Below are 17612 nucleotides of genomic sequence, written 5' to 3' on the forward strand. Positions count from 1 at the left end.
ATATAAATTGTCAAAGTACAGTTAATGGATTACAATGGCTCCCCCCCCTCATAATTTCCCTCCCACTCATACCCCTCCCATCTCCCGCTCCCTCTCCCATTCCCATCCCATTCACATCAAGATTCATTTTCAATTATCTTTATATACAGAAGATCAATTCAGTATATATTAAGCAAAGATTTAATCAGTTTGCACCCACACAGAAACACAAAGTGTAAAATACTGTTTCAGTACTAGTTATAGCATTACTTCACATTGGACAACACATGAAGGACAGATCCCACATGAGAAGGAAGTACACAGTGACTCCTATTGTTGACCCAACAATTTGACACTCTTTCCATGGCATCAGTAATCTCCCTAGGCTCTAGTCATGAGTTGCCAAGGCTATGGAAGCCTTTTGAGTTTGCTGACTTCGATCTTATTCCGACAGGGTCATAGTCAAAGTGGAAGTTCTCTCCTCCCTTCAGAGAAAGGAACCGCCTTCTTTGATGGCCCATTCTTTCCACTGGGATCTCACTCGCAGAGATCTTCCATTTAGGTCTCCCTTTTTTTTTTCCAGGGTGTCTTGGCTTTCCATGCTTAAAATACTCTCATGGGCTCTTCATCCATATTCGAATGCCTTAAGGGCTGATTCTGAGGCTAGAATGCTATTTAGGACATCCGCCATTCCACGAGTCTACTGTGCATCCCGCTTCCCATGATGGACCACTCTCTCCCTTTTTGATTCTATCAGCCAGCACTAGCAGACACTAGACTTGTTTGTGTGATCCCTTTGACTCTTAGACCTATCAGTGTGATGAATTGTGAACTGAAATTGATCACTTGGACTAGTCAGATGGCATTGGTACATGCCACCTTGATAGGATTGTATTGGGATCCCCTGGCATGATTCTAACTCCACCATTTGGGGCAAGTCCGATTGAGCATGTCCCAAATTGTACATCTCCTCTGTCTCTTATTCCCACTCTTATATTTAACAGGGACCATTTTTCAGTTAAAATTTAAACACCTAAGAATAATTGTGTGTTAATTACAGAGTTCAACCAATAGTACTAGAACAAAACAAAGAGAAAATACTAAAATGGATAAAGTATTACATTGTACATCAACAGTCAGGACAAGAGCTGATCAAGTCACTGTTTCTCATAGTGTCCATTTCACTTCAACAAGTTTCCCCTTTGCTGCTCAGTTAGTTGTCGCCCATCAGGGAGAACATATGGTATTTGTCCCTTTGGGACTGGCTTAATTCACTCAGCATAATGTTTTCCAGATTCCTCCATCTTGTTGCAAATGTCCGGATTTCATTGTTTTTGACTGCTGTATAGTATTCTATAGAGTACTTGTCCCATAATTTCTTTAGGCTCTTCCTGCCACTTTTCTGTCAGTGTATTTGGGCTACTGTGGTTTCGTCTCACTTCTCTTTCAGTGCTGGCCAGAGGTTCTCAGCACCTGGGGTCCCGAGCCATGGGTGCCCGTGCCCTCCATGTAGATCCACTGTGTCCCTCTAATTATGGAAGTTTTTCCTCAACCATTTTTTTTCTCTAGTTCTTCCCTGAGACTACACTATCTTCACTTTTATTAATCTGTCTTCTCCTGGACTATCAATAAGATCCTTCTTTATTCTGCCACCTTCCAGTGCACGTACTTTAAATTTTGGTTAGGAGAACATTAAAACAATGTCTGGCCGGCGCCCCAGCTCAATAGGCTAACCTCTGCTTGCGGCCCCGGCACACCGGGTTCTAGTCCCGGTCGGGGTGCCGGATTCTGTCCAAGTTGACCCTCTTCCAGTCCAGCTCTCTGCTGTGGCCCGGGAGTGCAGTGGAGGTTGGCCCAAGTGCTTGGGCCCTGCACCCGCATGGGAGACCAGGAGGAAGCACCTGGCTCCTGGCTTTGGATCAGCACAGTGCGCCGGCCACAGTGCACCGGCCACAGTGGCCATTGGAGGGTGAACCAACGGAAAAGGAAGACCTTTCTCTCTGTCTCTGTCTCTCTCTCACTGTCCACTCTGCCTGTCAAAAAATAAAAACATTAAAAAATAAAAAAAAAACATAATGTCTGAGCAATTTTAATTACACTTCTCAAAAAACGGTGAAAGGTAAAAATTAGCTATCAGCCACTACATACCATAAACTATTATAACATCTGTAATCTTCATTGCGATCTTGGGATTTACTGTACAATTGTGCTTTTAGAAGATGAAAGTGGAATTAATTCAACACGATTACTGTATTTAGAGACCAGAGCTGTCCTGAACAAATTGAATGTGTAATCACTTGTCTAACAGGGGTCCTATCACTTTATCTCAGCTAAAGGAAATAGAATACAAAGAAAAAACGAAACTTTCCCAGGACACAGTTAGTAGGGATTCAACCAGAGTGTGACCCAGGTGTTCTGGCTCCAGATATAGCCCTCAATCCTATTTATCTCATTAAATTGTCCATTGGGAATCTTTTGTTAGGATTCAGATTATCACTGTGGCTTTGATGACACTGTGTGATCTCTGGGTAGATTTCTGCACAAGACCCAGAGTTTTCTGCTAGAGACCTTTCCACCCCATGAACCCCCTCATGCACTGCTCTGCTTCAGGAACTCTGGGTTGAAATGCTTCATTCATTCCTAAGGTCACATAAATAACCTCTGATGTCTTGTGCTCTTGCATCCCATCTGTGTCTCCAGGTACTGTGGATATCCATATGAAGCTCTCTTCTTTCTTTCCTAGGATCCTGAGAGCTCCATCCTCTGAGCCTTTGCTTGCCTACAGCCCACTGATTATTTTACTTGTTTTATTTCAATGTCTATTCAGAAAGAAGAGATCATTAATTTGAATCTTTTTTAAACTTTTATTTAATGAATATAAATTTCCAAAGTACAGCTTATGGATTACAATGCCCCCCCCCCATAACTTCCCTCCCACCCGCAACCCTCCCCTTTCCCTCTCCCTTCCCCCTTCCATTCACATCAAGATTTATTTTCAATTCTCTTTATATACAGAAGATCAGTTTAGCATATATTAAGTGAAGATTTCAACAGTTTGCACCCAGCAGCAGACCCATAGAATGGCAGATGTCCTAAACAACACTCTGACCTCAGAATCAGCCCTTAAGGCACGCGGACATGGCTGAAAAGCCCATTAGAGTATTTCAGGCATGGAAAGCCAAAACACTCTGGCAAAACAAAAACAAAAACAAAAACCAAAAACCAAAAAAACCCTACATGAAAGATCTCCGCAAATGAGATCCCAGTGAAAAGAACAGGTCATCAAAGAAGGAGGTACCTTTCTCTGAAGGGAGGAGAGAACTTACACTTTGACTACGACTTTGTCTAAATATGATCAGAGTTGGTGAACTCAAAAGGCTTCCATAGCCTTGGCAACTCATGACAAGAGCCTAGGGTGATTACTGATGCCATAAACAAGAGTGTCAGTTTGAATCTTTAGTAAAGGTCAATTCAAACCCAAATAGAAAACTAAATGTCAGTGACATGTTTGGCATTAACACAACTGTTGTACTTTCCTGGATGAGGAATTTTGAGGAAGGATGTGAGGAAACGAAATGTTTGGAGACTGGGTTAACCAGAGCCTTGAATTGACCTTTCCCATGTGTTGATATAACCTAATTGTATCTAATGAGCTGGAACCAGGAGGTGTATTCCGAAGTTAAAACAGGTTCAGGTGTCAGCAGCTGACTGATTTTCCTTGGTTAGTGCTCCAAAATGTGAACTTTACTCAATTGGTTATTTCCATGCAATGTTTAGTTATGAGCTTAATCTGAGGCACTTGTGACTGTTGATTTTCTATTTGGATCTACTCCATGAAGTTGGTAATTTTGTTTCTTCCCATGACCAGATGATCATGCTAGCTCTGTGGCTTCTTCAGTTGTGAACATATTGTTCTTTAGTTCTTATGGTACAGTAGAAAAGCTATGTAGAGGAGCCACACTTTTCCAGGAGAGAGCCTTTAAGAGAACACAATAGACTATTCTACAGAACACAAAAACTGTGACTCTTTGGAAATCCCAAGAATCACAAATAAATCTCAAATTAGTTAGCACATGGAATCATCCCATAACTTGGAACAATTTTAGCAGGGTCAGAACTAGGGAAGAGAAAACAGGTTAGTCAAGCTGGTCACCAATTAAACAAAACTATTGAGAAGGAGAAGCTGCAGTTTTAATCAAAATTTTAAGACTACAAAACATTTAATAACATATATGCATTGCAAAAACCTCACTGCTTTAACAGAGGATCAGATTCTAGTTCTATTTGAAAGAAAAATAGACTAGTAGAAGACATTTTTAAAATAACACTGCAAATTACAATTTTAGTTACTTTCTATTTTTTTTCTTTCCAGTTTCTTTTTTTAACTTTTATTTAATATAACTTTCCAAAGTACAGCTTTTGGATTACAGTGGCTTTTCCCCACATAACTTCCCTCTCACTCGCAACCCACCCATCTCCTACTCCCTCTACCATCCCATTCACATCAAGATTCATTTTCTTTTTTGTTCTTTTCTTTTTTAAATTTTTTTTGACAGGCAGAGTGGACAGTGAGAGAGAGAGACAGAGATAAAGGTCTTCCTTTGCCGTTGGTTCACCCTCCAATGGCTGCCACGGCTGGCATGCTGTGGCCAGAGCACCGCGCTGATCCGATGGCAGGAGCCAGGTACTTATCCTGGTCTCCCATGGGGTGCAGGGCCCAAGCACTTGGGCCATCCTCCACTGCACTCCCTGGCCACAGCAGAGAGCTGGCCTGGAAGAGGGGCAACCGGAACAGAATCTGGTGTACCGACCATGACTAAAACTCGGTGTGCCGGTGCAGCAAGGTGGAGGATTAGCCTAGTGAGCCGCGGCACCAGCCCCCCTTTGACTCTTAATCCTATCATAATGATCAGTTATGAACTGAAACTTATCACTTTGCCTAATGAGATGGCATTGGTACATGCCACCTTGATGGGATTGAATTGGATTCCCTGGCATGATTCTAGCTCTACCATTAGGGGTAAGTCCGAGTGAGCATGTACAGAACTGTATATCTCCTCTCTCTCTTATTCCCACTCTTATATTTAACAGGGATCACTTTTCAGTTAAATTTAAACACCTAAGAATAATTGTGTGTTAATTACAGAGTTCAACCAATAGTTTTTAGTAGACCAAAAAAAAAAATACTAAAAGGGTTAGTTAGTAATGTATTCCTCGACAGTCAGGACAAGGGCTGATCAAGTCATTGTTTCTCATAGTGTCCATTTCACTTCAACAGTTTTCTTTTTAGGTGCTCAGTTACTTGTCACCAATCAGGGAGAACATATGATATTTGTCCCTCTGGGACTGGCTTAATTCACTCAGCATGATGTTTTCCAGATTCCTCCATTTTGTTGCAAATGACTGGATATCATTTTTTTTTTACTGCTGTATAGTATTCTATAGAGTACATGTCCCATAATTTCTTTATCCAGTCTACTGTTGATGGGCATTTAGGTAGATTCCAGGTCTTAGCTATTGTGAATTGAACTGCAATAAACATTGAGGTGCAGACAGCTTGTTTGTTTGCCAATTTCATTTCCTTTGGGTAAATTCCAAGGAGTGCGATGGCTGGGTTGTACGGTAGGGTTCTATTCAGGTTTCTGAGGAATCTCCAGACTGACTTCCATAGTGGCTTTACCAGTTTGCATTCCCTCCAACAGTGGGTTAGTGTCACTTTTTCCCCACATCCTCTCCAGCATCCGTTGTTGGTAGATTTCTGTATGTGAGCCATTCTGACCCCGGTGAGGTGAAACCTCATTGTGGTTTTGATTTGCATTTCCCTGATTGCTAGTGATCCTGAACATTTTTTCATGTGTCTGCTGGTCATTTGGATTTCCTCTTTTGAAAAATGTCTATTGAGGTCCTTGGCCCATCTCTGAAGTGGGTTGTTTGTTTTGTTGTTGTGGACTTTCTTGATGTTTTTGTAGATTCTGGTTATCAACCCTTTATCTGTTGCATAGTTTGCAAATATTTTTTCCCATTCTGTCAGTTGCCTCTTCACTTTCCTGACTGTTTCTTTTTCAGTACAGATTCTTCTCAATATAATGCAATTCCAATGGTTAATTTTGGCTTTGACTGCCTGTGCTTCCGTAGTCTTTTTAAGAAGTCTTTGCTGGTGCCGATATCTTGCAGGGTTTGTCCAATGTTCTCTAATAATTTGATGGTGTCTGGTCATAGATTTAGGTCTTTAATCCATGTTGAGTGGATTTTTGTGTAAGATGAAATGTATGGGTCTTGCTTCATGCTTCTGCACGTGGAAATCCAGTTTTCCCAGCACCATTTATTGAATAGAATGTCCTTGCTCCAGGAATTGGATTTAGATCCTTGATCAAATACAAGTTGGCTGTAGATGTTTTGGTTGATTTCTGGTGTTTCAATTCTGTTCCATTGGTCTATCCATCTGTTTCTGTGCTAGTACCATGCTGTTTTGATTACAACTGCCCTATAGTATGTCCTGAAATCTGTATTGTGATGCCTTCGGCTTTGATTTTGTTGTACAAGATTGCTTTAGCTATTTGAGGTCTCCTGTGTCTCCATATGAATTTCTGCATCATTTTCTCTAGATCTAAGAAGAATGTCTTTGGTATTTTGATTGTTATCGCATTGAATGTATAAATTGCTTTTGGGAGAATGGACATTTTGATGGTGTTGATTCTTCCAATCCATGAGCATGGAAGATTTTTCCATTTCTTGGTATCCTCTTCTATTTCTTTCTTTAAGATTTTGTAATTCTCATCGTAGAGATCTTAAACGTCCTTAGTTAAGTTTATTCTAAGGTATTTGATTGTTTTTGTAGCTATTGTGAATGGGATTGATCTTAGAAGTTCTTCCTTAGCCATGGCATTGCCTGTGTATAGAAAGGCTGTTGATTTTTGTGTATTGATTTTATATCCTGTTTCTTTGCAAAACTCTTCTATGAGTTCCAGTAGTCTCTTAGTAGAGTTCTGTGGATCCTCTAAATAAAGAATCATATCATCTGAAAAGAGGGATAGTTTGACCTCTTCCTTCCTAAGAACCTGGCTGATTTTCCACTGCTATCTCAGGCCATTGCAGAGATCTGGATCAGAAGAAGAGCAGCTGGGACTAGAACCGGTGCCCATATGCATGCCGGCGCTTCAGGCCAGGACTTCAACTTGCTGTGCCACAGAGCCAGCCCCCCTCCTACTCAATTATAATAGCAACCTCTTATCTTTCTGATGTCTCCAACATACTCTTTTCAAGATGTGATACAATTGGCCGCATGTCTAATTTTCAGTTATCTTCTTTAAGTATCTGAAAGAAGCTAGATATAGGGATCAATTATTTATTTCTCTAAGAGAATATGAGCTCAGATTTTTAAGCTCATGCTGCTTTAAGCACAATCAAAGATCAGTGCTGTCTACCACCCAAAGTCACTACCTCCATTCTCCTCTAGGTGACTAGACTATTTCAGATACACCATAGCTCCAGGAGTATCAAGAGAGCAGCTAGGCTACTGTGCTATTATCTAGGCTATGTTGGCACAGTGGATATGAGACCTGGCATCTTCCCTTGCCTGAGTGAAGCTCGGAGCAGGAAGTGTTTCCTGATCTGCGTTACAGCAAGAGGTATGGGGCAAACTGTGCAAGAGCGGTCAGAAACTATTTTGCTGAGTCTAAGTTAATAACTCCTATTACTCACATGCCTTTTATATAGCTTTTAGTTCTTCATGTTCTTCATAAGTGATATTAGACTGTGAATTATCTCTACCCATGTTTGTGAGACGTTGGAGCCCTCACAATTTCTCACCGTGTCTACTGGCTGATATCACTCATCAGATTTTCTCTTCCTGGAATGAAAATGTGAATCCATGCAATGTGTCAACAGCACCTGCCTTGAACGTACCCGAGACAGGACTGAGGCTGGTGAAAACAGGGAGGAAATTATTTTCACCATGCAAGTCTCTGTAAGTGAGATATTTAAGCCATGTTGTATGGGAATTGAGTGGATAAAGTGGTGATGGAAAGAGAGACAGGGAAAAGAATATTCTTGTTCACTGTGCATCAGCATGCAAGTGAAACATACCAGATCAGCTGTCACACAATGAGAAGTTGGGGGACAACATGGGGTCTTCTGGATGTCTGTTCTTTCTGAACCAAGAGACAAACATGCAGTTTCCTGTAGTCTCTGCCCATCACTTACTGTTCTCAGAGAACACGGGGGCCTCTGCATGGACAGATAAAAGAAAGGTGCAAAAATCATAATCCTAAAAGCAAACTATTCCAAACTTAGCATTTCGTTGGCACTTGAATACACTTCTGGAGGACTGAGCAGAGTGTTCCCTCAGGCTATCATCTTGTGTACACTAAGGGAGGTGTGCAGATTCACACTGACGAAAATCATCTATCCTGCCTGAGGAAGAATGGCTGGAAGCCAGGTCTTGTGACCTCCCACAGGCCTCTGTGGGCAGAACACAGAAGGCTCACGAGGTACAAATAGCCCTGGGCTCCTGCTTCTCCACATTCCCTGCAGGAAGAACCATCCTTCACAGTTCTCTAAAGCTGAGAGCTCAAAGCAATGAAGCTGCTGGTGCCTCTCCTGCTGGTCGCTCTGGCCCTTGGCTGCTATGAGGGTGAGTATCATTTGTAGTGAGTATGGTAAAAGCCTTCTCTTCACAGCAAGTGATGTTATTTGATGTGGGAATACGATCTGGAACAGATCACAGTTCCAAAGTCTCTCCTCAGTTTAGTGAAATAGCCCCCAACATCTCAAGGTTCACAGTAAACTTTCCCATATCCAGAAAATTGACATGAACACCATTACAGGAAAATTCAGGAAGAGTGATGGGAGCATGACTCCATGGCTGGTGTGTGAGTTTTGACAGCAGCAGAGTATGGTGGGAGGTCTCAGTGTAAGTCTGAGCTCTGCCACTTTTAAGCCTTTTGACCTTGAGCCAAATGTTTACCGTGTTCCAGTCTCCTCTTATTCTTTCTGTTTCTAGCTCGCAGCATGAGTAAGAATGCAGTGAGATTAAAGATGTCATGAGTCCCATTATAGACATGAAGATAATATTTGCAATGATCAGGTATTTTTCTCCTCCTACACATACAGAAATCTAACAGAGCCCTCAGATTCTCTCTCATAAATCATTATGTGTTATAGTTGTAAGGAATTGTGTAGAGTGCCCAGTCTGAGAAGAGACAGTTGTGTCCAAATCTATTGAGTAAGGTAGTTCCAATGGGTTGAAAAAAAAGGAACAATTTATGAGAATTCCAGATTTCCTAAGAGTGCTCAACCCATGGTAGATTTACTGTACAGGTTAGCACTATGACTTTTCTTTCCGTAGAGTTAATTCTGATCACGCTCTCAACCATCCAAAACGGTGCATGTCTTCACACGCTGTTAATGATCCCAGTTTCTCTGAAACACACTTTATCCTCTCACTTTCTGAATCTACTCCTGGCTCCTGCATTTTCTCTTTGGTTATTTTCTTTCCATGTTCCACCTAATGTTTGATGTGATCTGGAATACATTCAACAGTCAAGGTTATTATGTTTGCAAAGTGAGCACAAAATCTCGAAGGAGAGAGAAGTTAAGTTCTGCACAAAAAGTTCTTCCAGATCTGCCCACAATTTCTGGTAGGGCAAGAATGAGATAGAGTCCCCTCCATTCATTCTTGTGAAGGATTTTCAACATTCTGTAAAACAGAAGACAAATCACTGTTTACTGCAGAAGCTTCAGATGCGTGGGAAGAATGATTCTATCTCTTTGAAGTTTAATTTTTAGTTCATCTACATCTAATGGCACAATCTGAGTTCCTCCTGTTTAGTTTCAGAATATCCCCACCTCACATGGTAGTTCTTTCACACACTTTCCTCCCGATTTTCTCTCATTGCTCCATCTATGATAAGAATCTGACACCTCCCTTGTCTTCCAAATTGGATCATCCTAAAATTTTTCATCTCCAGAATCCATGTCTGCTAAGCTGTCACTCAATGTGCAGACACACGTGAGCTTTCTCAAATTCTTAAAGGGTATTTCAGCAAACGTGAGAAGCCCTGGAAAATAGTGGATGCATATTAGAAAAAAACCAAAAACTGAATTAGTGTGGAAAAAACTGCTTTTCTGGTCTTACTTCTGTTACTCGGTATGCAATTTTGAGGTAATCACAACATCAAGGGTTTTCCATTGTTATTAGGATAATTACAGGTTGCAAAGAAGGAACTCTGGGGATCTTGTTTTGTCTAATATCAGAGAGCCCTGGGCAGAGGAAAGACCTGTCACATGTAAACTGTATTTCCATTCTTGTTCTCCAGCTGATGCAGCAGCCTGTCCAGCCTTTGTTCTTGATAGCGTAGGCTTCTTATTTGATCCGAAACCTGTTTATCGACAAAAACTAGCAAAATACGATGCACCTCCAGAAGCTGTTGAGGCGAAATTGCAAGTGAAGGAATGCACGGATGAGATTGACAAAGGAAAAAGAGCGCTAATTGCAGCAGTGCTGGTAATTTCCTTCTTCTTTATGCATATAGGTCCTGTTTGGTCACAACACAAGGCATGAGGTCTACTAGCTGTTCTATGGGGTGCCCAGGGGGCAGAACACCTGCCTTGCTTATGTCCTCAGCATTGGGTTGATGATACCAGAACACCTGCTAAATTAAACTCAGCTACACATGGCATCCTGGGGTCCTGCATGCCGCTCCTCATATACCATCATCCTTTGTTGTACTGATCAGGAAGACATCCTGAGATCCAATAAAGGATGTTGAAAGCTCAAGCTCTCATTCCTCTCTGCTTTTGAGCTGTTCTGAGGATGAACCCCACCATCCCAGTGCATTTAGTGACTTTGGAGTCTTGCGTGAGGGTACTGGGTGTGTTGGACAGTGAGCCAGACTGAAAGGGGGAGACTGGACCTATTCTCTGTTCAAGCATATTGTGGTGGTCTGGGATTCTCTCCCAGCTCCTGAATATCCAGGAGCCCACTCCTCCCCCTAACTCCCTTTATGTGGATGTGTGCATTGCTGCTTTGTCTCCTGCAGTTTCCAATATATCTCTTTATTAGAAAATCTGATGGTAGAGATGTCTCTTATCCTGCCTGATCCTGCTTTTAGATAGTCAGTTCAGGTGCAAATGCCCATGAATGTTGTAGCTTAGTGCTGAGAGATTCATGAGTCCTGAAGCAAAATTCCCATGGAGACTTGAATCCACACCCATATGGGATGCTGGCACTGCTGGCTCCTTGTCTTGTTCTTAATGCTACCCCTTCCATATAAACTTGACCTATACACTTGGGTCCTCTAACCAGAATGCAGGATCTCATCCACCATGGCCTTGTCTAAATATGATCAGAGTCGGTGAACTCAGGGGGCTTCCATAGCCTTGGCAGCTCATGACAAGAGCCTAGGGTGATTACTGATGCCATAAACAAGAGTGCCAATTTGTTAAGTCAACAACAGGAGTCACTGTGCACTTACTCCTCATGTAGGATCTCTGTCCTTAGTGTGCTGTACATTGAGATTTAGTGCTATAACTAGTACTCAAACAGTATTTTTCACTTTATGTTTCTGTGTGGGAGCAAACTGTTGAAATCTTTACTTAATATATGCTAAACTGATCTTCTGTATATAAAGAGAATCGGAAATGAATCTTGATGTGAATGGAAGGGGAGAGGGAGTGGGAAAGGGGAGGGTTGCGGGTGGGAGGGACGTTATGGGGGGGAAGCCATTGTAATCCATAAGCTGTACTTCGGAAATTTATATTCATTAAATAAAAGTTAAAAATAAATAATAAAAATAAAAAAAGACTATCGCAAAAATCCTAGGTACGGATTCAAATTTTTTATATCCTAATAGACAGATTTTTAAATTTGTTGGGTAGGACCTTTTGGAGGTCCCCGTATATTTTACCTACTTTGGAAAGGTTGTCACCTAATGTGTCTTGTTTGTGAAAATTTCATCGGTTTATGCCATAATTTCTCATACACTCTGCTTTTTTTTGCTTTCTATTTTTACGTAATGTTTTTTGAAAGCAAAATTTCAGTGACTCCTGGATTGTGGTGACCTGTTGTCTCTAGGAGCAGAATGAATAAACTCAGTTTTTCTCTCTCTCTTCTTCCTTTCTTTTCATTTTTAGACCAAAATAGTGAAAGAATGTGCCTTGTGAAATCTGGACATCATTTGACTGTGGTTTCATCGTCTCTACTGGATAGCCTAATCGAGTGTAAACTGTAAGGGTTTCAACGTCTTGCTTAATAAATTACTTTCCCTGCACTTCTCTATGTGTCTACTTATTACTTACAGGCAGGGTCTTGAAATGGGGATCTTTAAATCTCAGATTTTCCTTTGAGGATTAGCAATGATCAATTGCAGAGAGCCAACATCTTGTCACAATTGCATCCTGAGGTTCAGGCATCAATAAAGACACAAGGGACCAGCAACTGTTCTGTCTTACTTCCCAGATTTCCCATTCCCATGACCATGAATCAGAGTGATGCAAAAGAGTAAAAAGTAACTCCAACAACATTGTTGATCTTTTATTCAGAGACACTGAAGCCTCAAAGACTGTCCAGTCTCATGGTTCACATTCTGCAGAAGTCCTGATGTGATGTCCTGGTCATCTACAGAGTCATCCTGCATAGGGTCACTTCTACAATAGTATTTGAACCTATGCCATGCCCAGTATTCATTCATTGCCAATTCTCACAATTTGATATGTATCTTCAGGTGTAAACCCCCACCCGAATCCTGATTCCAAGCACTCAGAGAGCTCATCAGTGTTGACCAGCTAACCAAAACCCTAACATTAACACTTCCTCTTAAACATCTTTCACAATCTCCATCAAAAGGAGTTACATGACACCTAGACAATTCTCTTTAAGAACTCACTAAATCGTGTCTTAAGAAAGGTTTGAAAACTGAGTGTCCCTTTCCTGCTGTTCCTTCCACAAGTCCCTCCAGGCTAATGGACCCCTAGACAACAAGTCATCTGACTTAGAGAACTGTGAAATCATCATCAGGTTCTGGCTTGGTTTCCTCTGGCAGTTGTAATAAACTACCAATACTTTGTGAGAAGAAGATCTCCAAATTGCAAATGGGATTCTCTCTGTAATTAGCCAGAATGACCAGATGCCATATGTTCCTAAGAGTTTCAAGTAAGAAGACTTATGAATAACATCTATTTTCAAGGATAATAATGAATGAATAGTAAGATCTTGCACACTAGTAGTAAGATCCTTATATAGTGAGCATTCCTTTCTTTTTTTTAATTTCTTTTTTTTTTTACAGAAGATCAGTTTAGTATACATTAAGTAAAGATTTCCACAGTTTGCACCCCCATAGAAACACAAAGTGAAATATACTGTTTGAGTACTAGTTATAGCATTAAGTCTCAATGTACAGCACATTAAGGACAGAGATCCTACGTGAGGAGTAAGTGCACAGTGACTCCTGTTGTTGACTTTACAATTTGACACTCTTGCTTATGGCCTCAGTAATCTCCCCATGCTCCAGTCATGAGTTTCCAAGGCTATGGAAGGCTTTTGAGTTCTCCGACTCTTATCTTGTTTAGACAAGGTCATAGTCAAAGTGGAGGTTCTCTCCTCCCTTCAGAGAAAGGTACCTCCTTCTTTGAAGACCTGTTCTTTCCACTGGGTTCTCACTCACAGAGATCTTTCATTTAGGTCTTTTTTTTGCCAGAGTGTCTTGGCTTTCCATGCTTGAAATACTCTCATGGGCTTTTCAGCCAGATCGGAATGCCTTTAGGGCTGATTCTGAGGCCAGAGTGCTGTTTAGGATATCTGCCATTCTATGAGTCTGCTGAGTATCTCGCTCCCCATGTTGGATCCCTCTCCCCTTTATTTATTCTATCGGTTAGTATTAGCAGGTACTAGACTTGTTTATGTGCTCCCTTTGACTCTTAGTCCTTTCATTATGATCAATTGTGAACTGAAATTGATCACTTGGACTAGTGAGATGGCATTGGTACATGATACCTTGATGGGATTGAATTGGAGTCCCCTGGTATGTTTCTAACTCTACCATTTGGGGCAAGTGAGCATTCCTTTCTAAAAGTATTTATGTTTTCTTTTTATAAAGACATGTATTTATTTGAAGGACAGGGAATTACAGATAGAGAGAGGGAAAGAGAGAGACAAGAAGAGAGGGAGAGTAAGATAGAGAGAAGCTGATTGATTTCCAACTTACTCCCCAAATGCCCATTATCGACGCTGGGGACATCTGTGAAAAAGGAACCCAATCTAGTACTGTGCATGCAGTAGGAACCCAACTACTTAAGCCATCACCAATGCCACCCATGGCCTGTATGCTCAAGATTATGTAGTAAGGAAGCAGAGTCATGTGCTGAATTAATTCACTTTGGTTTTTTTTTTTTGTGGAAAAGGCACATTTTTTGTGAGTATATGTATTTATTCATTTGGGAATGAATACATTTCTTTAACGTTAACATTTTGCATTATTTAGTGTGTCAAAAAACTTCAGCATATTTGAGAATTATTGTAGCTAAACTCTTTATTACTGCTTTCTTCACAGGAACAATAATCTGAACACATCTTCAACCAGATCATCTTCAAACAGAAAACCTGTTATATAAATTATGTTCTATTTTGTGCTATAATCAGAATACTGTCCTGGTGAAATCAATAGATAACAAAAAGCTGCACACTGTATTCCCATGTTTGCCATCAGAGCCCACAACTATGTCCTTGAACTTATCCCAGAGTGAAAGGAGATGACACGTAACAGGCACGCACATTACTACTGCCCAGGATCTTAGATTACACTTGCCAGAAGGCCTCCTTATGAAATGGGACAGCACGCCACAGGCACACAGGAGAGTGGTTCTGCTCTGAGAACGGCTGGACTGCTGAGGCAGGAGCTTCTGCAGCTCTCTGGTGTCCCAAGCACAGGGGAGGCTGTGCCAGGTCACGGAGCACTGCACACTCTGTGTCCCAAGCACAGGGGAGGCTGTGCCAGGTCACGGAGCACTGCACACTCTGTGTCCCAACCACAGGGGAGGCTGTGCCAGGTCACGGAGCACTGCACACTCTGTGTCCCAACCACAGGGGAGGCTGTGCCAGGTCACGGAGCACTGCACACTCTGTGTCCCAAGCACAGGGGAGGCTGTGCCAGGTCACGGAGCACTGCACACTCTGTGTCCCAACCACAGGGGAGGCTGTGCCAGGTCACGGAGCACTGCACACTCTGTGTCCCAAGCACAGGGGAGGCTGTGCCAGGTCACGGAGCACTGCACACTCTGTGTCCCAAGCACAGGGGAGGCTGTGCCAGGTCACGGAGCACTGCGCACTCTGTGTCCCAAGCACAGGGGAGGCTGTGCCAGGTCACGGAGCACTGCACACTCTGTGTCCCAACCACAGGGGAGGCTGTGCCAGGTCACGGAGCACTGCGCACTCTGTGTCCCAAGCACAGGGGAGGCTGTGCCAGGTCACGGAGCACTGCGCACTCTGTGTCCCAAGCACAGGGGAGGCTGTGCCAGGTCACGGAGCACTGCACACTCTGTGTCCCAAGCACAGGGGAGGCTGTGCCAGGTCATGGAGCACTGCGCACTCTGTGTCCCAACCACAGGGGAGGCTGAGAGGAGACAGCACACACCGAACATCTCGCTCCGAGCATGACAGAGCGGTGCTGACACTTTAACACGTCTTCACGGTTCTGTAAATTGAGAGTTTCTTCGCTTTTGGCATTCTACGTTCAGTGTCCGTTGGCTCCCTCTGAGAGTATCCGTGAAGGCTCCGTGAGTGTGGCAGTGAATAAGTAAAAGAGGGCAGGTGTGGGCTCCAAGGCCAGGAGGGGCAGATCTTGCTCGAGCTTCTCCACCCTGGAGATGGAGATTATTCCGTAGGCGTGGAGCAGCCAGTGGCTGAAGAGTGGCGCATTTTCTTTTAATTCCAGTTTTCTCCAAAACTATTTGAAACCCTCTACTAGTAATTCAGTCATACATTTTCACACATATTTACAATTAATTTCTTCCTACAGATTCAAATTGCCATCTGATGTTGCCTCCTTTCAGCCTACACTATTTTCCTTAGTGTTTCTTTTTTTAACTTTTATTTAGCAAATACAAATTTCCAAATTACAGCTTATTGATTACAATGGCTTCCCCTCCCCATAACTTCCCTCCCGCCCGCAACTCTCCAAACTCCTGCTCCCTCTCCCATTTCATTTGTATCAAGATTCATTTTCAATTATCTTTATATACAGAAAATGAATTTAATATATATTAAGTAAAGATTTGAACAGTTAGCATCCACACAGAAACATAAAGTATAAAATACTGTTTGAATACTAGTTATAGCATTAATTCACGTTGAACAACACATTCAGGACAGAGATCCTACATGAGTAGTAAGTGCACAGTGACTCCTGTTGTTTGACTTAACAAACTGACACTCTTGTTCATGGCGTCAGTAATCTCCCTAGGATCTTGTCATGAGTTGCCAAGGCTATGGAGGCCTTTTGAGTTCACTGACTTCGATCTTATTTAGACAAGGTCATAGTCAAAGTGGAAGCTCTCTCCTCCCTTCAGCCTTTTTTGATGGCCCGTTCTTTCTACTGGGATCTCACTCGCAGAGATCTTTCATTTAGGTCTTCTTTTCTTTTTTTGCCACAGTGTCTTGGCTTTCCATGCCTAAAATACTCTCATGGGCTCTTCAGCCAGACCCAAATGCCTTAAGGTCTGATTCTGAGGCCAGAGTGTTGTTTAGGACATCTGCCATTCTATGAGTCTGCTGTGTGTCCTGCTTCCCATGTTGGATTGTTCTCTTCCTTTTTTATTCTATCAGTTAGTATTAGCAGACACTAGTCTTGTTTGTGTGATCCATTTGACTCTTAGACCTATCAGTATGATCCATTGGGAACTGAAACTGATCACTTTGACTAATGAGATGGCATTGGTACATGCCACCTTGATGGGATTGAATTGGAATCCCCTGGCACATTTCTAACTCTACCATTTGGGGCAAGTCTGATTGAGCATGTCCCAAATTGTATATCTCCACGCTCTCTTATTCCCACTCTTATATTTAACAAGGATCACTTTTTAGTAAATTTAAACACCTAAGAATAATTGTGTGTTAATTACAGAGTTCAACCAGTAGTATTAAGTAGAACAAAAAATACTGAAATGGTAAAGTATTAAGTTGTTCATCAACAGTAAGGACAAGGGCTGATCAAGTCACTCTTTCTCATAGTGTCCATTTTATTTCAACAGGTTTCTTTTTTTGTTTTCGGTTAGTTGTCACCGATCCAGGAGAACATATGCTATTTGTTCCTCCAGGACTGGCTTATTTCACTCAGCATGATGTTTTCCAAATTCCTCCATCTTGTTGCAAATGACCGGGTTTCATTGTTTTTGACTGCTGTATAGTATTCTATAGAGTACATGTCCCATAATTTCTTTTTTTTAACTTTTATTTAATGAATATAAAATTCCAAAGTACAGCTTATGGGTTACAATGGCTTCCCCCCCATAACATCCCTCCCACCCGCAACCCTCCCCTCTCCCACTCCTTCTCCCCTTCCATTCACATCAAGATTCATTTTCGATTCTCTTTATCTACAGAAGATCAGTTTAGCATACATTAAGTAAAGATTTCAACA

The 17612-nt window shown here is 41.9% G+C and overlaps 1 protein-coding gene across 1 annotated transcript; it reads left to right on the forward strand.

Moving 5' to 3' along the window:
- The first annotated feature begins 8527 nt into the window (after positions 1-8527).
- On the forward strand, positions 8528-12247 carry LOC100008792 (lipophilin AL). Its single transcript, NM_001082092.1, is given in 3 exon segments — positions 8528-8611; positions 10296-10483; positions 12112-12247. Coding segments are annotated over 3 exon segments (273 nt in total). The 5' UTR covers positions 8528-8556; the 3' UTR covers positions 12142-12247.
- Positions 12248-17612: the final 5365 nt, after the last annotated feature.

This window comes from Oryctolagus cuniculus, chromosome 1 (assembly GCF_964237555.1).
Source record: "Oryctolagus cuniculus chromosome 1, mOryCun1.1, whole genome shotgun sequence".
Classification (NCBI taxonomy): Eukaryota; Metazoa; Chordata; class Mammalia; order Lagomorpha; family Leporidae; genus Oryctolagus; species Oryctolagus cuniculus.